General features: G+C 47.6%; 2 protein-coding genes across 2 annotated transcripts; both read left to right on the top strand.

Annotated features, from left to right (window-relative positions):
- Positions 1–599: 599 nt before the first annotated feature.
- Positions 600–4,028, top strand: LOC123046896 (tRNA (guanine(10)-N2)-methyltransferase homolog). Its single transcript, XM_044470333.1, has 6 exons — positions 600–940; positions 1,030–1,241; positions 1,365–1,682; positions 1,758–1,832; positions 2,008–2,082; positions 3,291–4,028. The coding sequence occupies exons 1-6, from the start codon at positions 739–741 to the stop codon at positions 3,834–3,836; spliced, it is 1,428 nt and encodes a 475-aa protein (XP_044326268.1). The 5' UTR covers positions 600–738; the 3' UTR covers positions 3,837–4,028.
- A 1,946-nt stretch (positions 4,029–5,974) lies between these two features.
- Positions 5,975–7,029, top strand: LOC123042242 (NDR1/HIN1-like protein 3). The gene has a single exon (XM_044464735.1). The coding sequence runs from the start codon at positions 6,163–6,165 to the stop codon at positions 6,823–6,825; it is 663 nt and encodes a 220-aa protein (XP_044320670.1). The 5' UTR covers positions 5,975–6,162; the 3' UTR covers positions 6,826–7,029.
- Positions 7,030–7,231: the final 202 nt, after the last annotated feature.

Below are 7,231 nucleotides of genomic sequence, written 5' to 3'. Positions count from 1 at the left end.
CCGGTTATATTATTTCTTTATTTTTCAAATATATGCCGACATTTGTACAAATACATGTCAGGTATATTTTTAATACATGTTAAACATTTTTTTGAAGAAACATCGAACATATTTAAATACACAGTGAACTGTTTTTGAACAGATGTTGAATATTTGCTAAAAACACGTTCAACATTATTTAAATAATCGGCAAACATTTTTTAAATGCACGGCGAACATTTTAAACACACATCAAACATCTAATACACAATGAACATTTAAATATAGCATTTTAAGTACATGGAGAAAATTTTCTAAATACATGATGACCACTTTATAAACACATTATGAACATTTTTTAACTTCATGAACATTTTACTATTATCATGAACATCTTGTGTATTGTATGAACATATTTTAAAATTGAGAACAATTTTTAAACGTGTAATTTTTTAATTGTATAAATATTTTTTAACTTATGTATATTATTATTTATAAATTGTGATGAGCGCTAAAGAAACTAGCAAAAACCAACGTCGGAAACCAGTAAAAACACAGATCCAAATCAACGTTACAGGGACACTGTCTAATGGGCCGGGCCATGAAGGAGCCCCTATAGGCGAGCGGAGCAATCGAGCTCGCTGCGGCCAATACCTAGACGCTCCCAGCTTCGACTCCCTCCACCCGCCGCCGCCGGAGACGCCACACCCTCCGCCGTCGTCGACCTGCCGGAGGTACTCAGAAAGCAGAGGCGGAGACATGTGGTACCTTTGCGTCTTCTACCACAGGCTCCTGGACTACCGTCGGCCGGAAGTGCAATCGCTCGCCGAGCTTTTCGGTGGGCCCGGCTCCGGGGACGCCGTCGAGTGGCGTATGCCCGAGAACCACCACGAGGACTCCCCCTTCCACCTCGTCCGCCTCCCCGGCGACGAGCGTCTTGCCGCGCAGATCGCCAACCGCAGTAAGCGAGCTCCCCTCGCCATCCTTTACTGATTTATACTGTAGTAGTACCTAGCATCTCGCGTTTATCCCGGACACTGCATGTGCCAGGCCTGCTCGTGAAGGGGATCTATGAACTGTGGGGACAAGGCGCCACCTACGACGAACTGGAGAAGGCGATACGGGAGTACCCCGACGAGAGGAAGCTGCCGTACCTGACGCCCGAAAGTTCGTTCAAGATTGTCGTCGACAGCTTCGGCAAGGTGATCAGCTTCGAAGAGCAGAATGAGATCATAAAGGGGTTCACTTACATCCCATTCGAGGTTACTGCCACAATTCTTCTGCTACCTTGTAGTTGTGTACTATTAATTTCAGAGGTAGGCATTTGTGGATGCCAATTGTTCCTTCTTCTTATGATGGGTGTTGTGATATTTCTCTTGTTTTAGGGCCGTGTTAATTTGAAGAAGCCCGAACACAAGTTCTTTGTCTTGGAGACCGATGATTACGGGTCACAAAATGGCCTCCCACCAGTTGTCCAGAAGACGATATTCTTCGGCCGGGAGGTTGGAGCAGCAGATAGGCATCTATTGCCGACGTATCAGTTGAAGAGCAGGAAGTACATTGGTCCGACTGCAATGGATTGTGAAATGGCCTTCCTCATGGCCAACCAAGGGCTCGCACGGCCTGGGAAACTTGTGTATGACCCTTTTGTTGGCACTGGGAGTATTTTGGTCGCTGCTGCACATTTTGGAGCCATGACTATGGTTTGTGCTTATTGCAGAAATAAATACATAGCTGTGCTTTTGCTAGTCAATGTCTCGCTTATAAAGTTCTTTCAGGGTGCAGATATTGATATAAGGGTTGTGCGGGATGGTCGTGGCCCTGATTGCAACATTTGGAGCAACTTTGAGCAGGTAGTTAGGTGGACTTGACCAAATTTCAGTTCAGAGAAGCTTCTTGCATGTTTGCCATGAAGACTTGTCTGAAACATCATTATTAGATCTTGAAGTAGTACATCTTCTTATTTAGTTTATGATTTGGTGGATGCCTATAATTCATCTAATGTATTGACCATATTATCTTATTCAGTACAAGTTGCCAGAGCCTTTGTGTGTGCTGCGAGCAGATAACAACCTGCCACCTTGGCGTCCAGGCTTGAAGGAGGTACACTATCCTACATTTTGTGTTATTTGTGCAATGTTACAGTGCATCACTGTTGCAGTTTTGGAATTGTTCATCAGCGACTGGTCGGAAATGAAGAAAATCATCAGCAACTACACCCCTTTTGCATAAATGCATGCTGCCGAATGTTTGGCTAGCGAATGTTTGTAGCTGTGCTTGAAGTCTTGCATGGACACATATGATATGATATTCACAATCACATAGTCGAATGCTTATATGACCTTCATGTGGTTGGTATATCTAGCTTAATTTGTAAAAAAGTTCACCATGAAATGTTTGTTTTCTAGTCCCATGAGAAAATTAATTGATGGTTATTGTTTGATTAATAATCCTTAAAAGCATAGTTAAAAAAGTGAAGCCTAGGCTCTAGGTGATAGCAAAACGCCTAGCACTTAATCTGTGCGTAAGCGTGTGCCTTAGTCCCATGAGAAAATTAATTAATGGTTATTGTTTGATTAATAATCCTTAAAAGCATAGTTAAAAAAGTCAAAGCCTAGGCTCTGGTGACAGCAAAATGCCTAGCACGTAATCTGCGTATAAGCCTGCGCCTTAGTCATTAAAGCGTAAGGCAGTGGCAAAATGAACAAGTGCCTAGCGCTTTTTTTAACTATGCTTAAAAGCAGTACCTGGAGCATACTGTATAAACTACTGTGTGATATATCAACTGAATTACCATGTGTAAAAACCTTTAGATTATTGTGAGATAGAACAACTGTATTATGTTAAAATTGCTTTGTGATTGTGATTTCAATTGTGCTTATATGATACTCAGTCACATAGTTGAATGTTTATATGACCTTCATGTGGTTGGTATATATCCATTTTAATTTGAAACAAGTTCACCATGAAATGTTTGATTTTTAGTCCCATGAGAAAGTAATTGATGGTAAATATCTGCTTAATACTCCTTCAAAGCAGTACCTGGAGCACACTGTATAAACTACTGCGAGATATATCAACTGAATAACTATGTGAAAAAATCTTTAGACTATTGTGTGATAGAATAACTGTACTATTTTAACATTGCTTTGTGATTGTGATCTACAACTGAACATTGCATCTTTCCTTAGATGCTAGTATTATGAGGTTATCTTCTGTGTAAGCTGCTTGCTGCTACTCCTCGGATACTATCTAATCCTATTGTCTTGGTCACAAGAAATGATAAAGCTACTGCTGCTTTTGTCCATCAGATATTTGATGCAATCATTTGCGACCCCCCATATGGTGTCCGAGCTGGTGGGCGCAAGTCGGGTGGTCGGAAGCTCCTAAAAGGCATCATCCCTCCGTACACAGTTCCGGACGAGAAGAGAGAGAACCACATTCCATCAACTGCGCCATATAGCCTTGCCGAATGTGTTCACGACCTGCTCCACCTTGCTGCGAGAATGCTGGTGGTTGGCGGCAGACTCGTCTTCTTCTATCCAATGTTGCGGGAGGATGATGCTGCTGGTGTGTCGAAATTTCCGGAGCACCCCTGCTTCAAGCTGGTGTCCTCCTGCGAGCAGATCCTGAGCCTGCGGTACAGCCGGGTCCTGCTGACCATGGTGAAGGTGGGGCCCTACACGGAAGAGGTGGAGAGGATGGGCGAGGAACGGCACCAGGAGTTCAGGGAGAACCACCAGAAATGGATGGAGGAGGGCAACCTGCACTCTGCCGTGTTCAGCCCGGCGGAGCATGATAAGAAGCCCGAGTCTGATAGAGGTTCCAAGCCCAAGTACAGAGGCAAGTACGTGTAGTGATGGAAACCTCTGGGATCGATGACAAATTTTGTTGATCTTCTGTTGTTTGTATCTTTCAGCGATGGCTCTTGTATGGCTTGTGCTAGGTTTGCAAGCTAGCGCCAATTAGTGCAAGGAACTGTATGATGAACTCTCAACTTGATACCATGCCAGGCTAACTCATTTTGATAATGAACCGTAGTTTTTTCACTTCTTTTTTCTGGGCATTGTGTGTTCCGCTGCCATTCTTTCCAGCCTTAAGACAGCTCTAAGTGTGCATGCTTGCGTTCATAAAGGCGAGTGTATGTATATATGTATGAGCGTCTACGTCTAAAAAAACTTGACTATAAAAGCTGTTTTTTTTTTGAGGGGCACTCTAACATATCCCAAAAAAATTATTGGGCAAGCCAAAAAATCGACCGCTCCTTGAAACACTGGGGAAACCATGACCACCCAAAAACCACCATCCCAATCTGCGAAATCCAGGTGGGGAGACTTATCCGTTTTCAACCTCTCTCGGCTATCCAAAGCAAAATGAACACAAGTCTAAAGCCTGATGTGGTAGGGGCAAGGACCCAGCGTCAGGGTTGCTCCGAGGTTGGGTTTCCTCCCGGGACCAGCGGAGAGTCAGCCGGACGGCTATCTCCTCCTCAACCGAGCAGGGGATGAGGTCCTAGTAGATCTAGAGTTGCCGGACTCAGATTCGCTGTCTGCCATGTTGAAAGTGGCCGGAGATCAATGTAGAGAGCTCGGTGGAGCGGACAAGAAGTGAAGTGGGGTTGTAAATGGCTAGGGTTTGATCCGGGGTATAAATAAAGACGGAATATCAATGGGGTCGAGGTAGGCCGATCCGACGTGGCGGACACGTCCGGTCGTGTCCAGGCAGCCAAATCCACCCCCATATGTATATGAAATGAATGTGAGGGGTGATGGACAACCCAGATGTTTGAGCTGGCTTTGGGGGTCCGGTTGGGTGGCAATTTTGTGACCGAGTCTAATCTAAGTTGTCTGCCGAGACGTTTAGGTTAGGTGTCGATTGTTGCTCTTAGAAGAGAAAGTGCCACCCTCGCCGCACCGTAGCCGGGGCGTTGTGCCCACTGGGGCCGTTGATGCTGTGCCCATGCCGCGTCCGGGCCGGAACTCGCGTGCCCCGGGACTGGTCTGCCGCGCTGAGCGTTACTTGGGGTAGCCGGAGGAGCATCGACGGGTCCGCGAGCCCCTCGTGCTCCCCGCTGAGAGCAGTGGTTGCTCGTGCTGGCATGCCGCTTCTGCCGTCGTTGTGCAGCGATGGAAACGCTCCTATTCTTGCTTCTACTTTTTACGTTCTTCCGCAAGTATGCGTGCTCTGACCGGCCGCACATAAAATGATTGATGAAATGATAAAAAAAAATAGAGAGGAATTTTGAGGAGTGTGTGTAGGCATGCAAATGAGGGATCCAAGCGGACGCGCTAGGTCACTAGCCAAAATTGGTACTCCCCCGTTTTTTAAATATAAGTCATTTTAGAGTTTAGAGGCTAGGAGGGCCTTCTAGCCTCCATCTTATCCTGCGCTGCAACTAGGCTCGACGACTTGACAACTAGGCTCGCAGGAGGAGGATAACATTGAGCACATCTTGGTGCAATGCGTTTATCCGAGAAAAGTTTGGCATACCTGCTTCGACACACTTCGACTAAACAGTCATGCACCGGAAGTCCAAGAAACCTGGGAGGCTTAGTGGAGCACTACAAGAACAGATTACCAGGGGAAGGACAAGAGAGGGTTCGATTCTTTTGTCATTGGAGTGTCTTGGTCCTTATGGAAGCAGAGAAACGCCAGAGTGTTCAACCGACCAGAGCAACGCAAGGGACCAAGGGAACAAGTTAGCTGGATCTTAGAGGACATTTTCGATTGGAGGCAAGCGGGTGTAGGAGTAGGAGGACTAGATAGATTTGTGAGACATTGATCTATGTGTAATGGTTGGTGTAGGAGCTCCGAAGGTTGATGTTCGCATCGACCAACGGATTCTTATAAATATTTTGCTCTCTTATATAAAAATATGGTACATTATTGGCGTATTCTCGAAAAAAACTAGGCTCGACGACTTGACCAGTTGACCCGTTGACTCAACATTGGTCCTCCACTCGTTGCTATGCCCGTCTGTTTTGCCATTGCTGTCAGGGATACGCCTTCAGAGGGAGCCAGTCAGCCAGCCAATCGTGACACACAGCAGCAGTACAGCACCCAGAGCTCCCTCCCCAATCCGCATCGACTGGCCGCCACCCCCATAGTTCCTGCGTTCGTCCACCTTCTAGTCCCACTCCAAGATCCAGCTCAAGATCCAGGCAGGCTCAGCCGAAGCCAGCCATGTGCTGCAGCGAGTGCGGCTGCTACGACGCGTTCTGCGACTGCTGCTGCCCCTGCGTCTCCCACGACGCGCGCGAGACCATCCTCTGCTGCGCGGCCTGCCTCGCCGTCCTCGCCGGCGTCGTCCTCTTCGCCGTCCTCCTCGCGGCCTACGGCTTCATCCGCCACGCCGAGGTCGCCGTCACCGACGCCTCCCTCACGCGGCTCGCGCTGGCCACGGCCCCCGCCACCGCCTTCGCCTACAACCTCTCGCTCACGCTCACCGTCCGGAACAAGAACTGGGCCATGAGCGTCAAGAACACCCAGCCGCTCGAGGCCGACTACAGCTTCGACGGCCAGCGCTTCGAGCGGGTCAGGCTCGCCGACGAGGGCTCCGCGCACCCCGCCGGCAAGACCCAGGTGTACCACCTCGTCTCCGGCTCCGACGGCGCCTACGTCGCGCTCGGCAACGCCGGCGTGGCCGAGTTCAAGGAGGAGAACAAGACGGGGGTGTTCCAGGTGGAGGTGGCGCTGTCGGGCGAGGTCAGGTACCAGGCGCACTTCACCAAGTGCAAGTTCCAGGCCAAGTGCCCGCTCAGGCTGCAGCTCGCGCCGCCCGGCACGCCGGCCGTCGTCTTCCAGAAGGTCAAGTGCAAGCTCGCTGCAGCTGATAAGAACTGCTAGTGATTACTACGATTCGTGGCTTCCTTTCTCGTTTCTTTTTTCTTCAGTAGTGATTTCTGTTTGTAGATTTTAATCGGAGGAACCAACTGCAGGTAGATTAGATTCTCCCCATTGGTATGCAAACTGTTTTCTGATTTTTTTTCTTCCAAGTAGATTAGCGTTTCAACCATGAAAAATCCCTTGATTGTTCTTGTGGCTTAACCATCTTGGCTATCTTGCTGAGCACATACTCCTAAGGTCTTTCATCAGTTGGTTGCCAAAGGAAGCAAGCCAGAAAGCAAACATTTCAATCCTATATTCGACAATGATTGATGGATGTAGCACATCATCCAGAGCAAAGCAAATCTAGATGGAGTGTTACATATACCTATTTAAACCAGAAAACTCGTACACTTACGGATTCCAA

The sequence above is a fragment of the Triticum aestivum genome, chromosome 2B (assembly GCF_018294505.1).
Source record: "Triticum aestivum cultivar Chinese Spring chromosome 2B, IWGSC CS RefSeq v2.1, whole genome shotgun sequence".
Lineage (NCBI taxonomy): Eukaryota > Viridiplantae > Streptophyta > Magnoliopsida > Poales > Poaceae > Triticum > Triticum aestivum.
The sequence above is the reverse complement of the archived record's forward strand: the minus strand, read 5'-3'. Positions and strand labels throughout refer to the sequence as shown.

Excerpts from the sequence above, each read along its gene's own strand:
- LOC123046896 (XM_044470333.1), top strand. The coding sequence starts at position 739 with ATGTGGTACCTTTGCGTCTTCTACCACAGGCTCCTGGACTACCGTCGG. Across the intron at positions 941-1,029 it reads CGCGCAGATCGCCAACCGCA|GCCTGCTCGTGAAGGGGATC; the intron begins GTAAGCGAGCTC and ends TGCATGTGCCAG. Across the intron at positions 2,083-3,290 it reads GGCGTCCAGGCTTGAAGGAG|ATATTTGATGCAATCATTTG; the intron begins GTACACTATCCT and ends TTTGTCCATCAG.
- LOC123042242 (XM_044464735.1), top strand. The coding sequence starts at position 6,163 with ATGTGCTGCAGCGAGTGCGGCTGCTACGACGCGTTCTGCGACTGCTGC.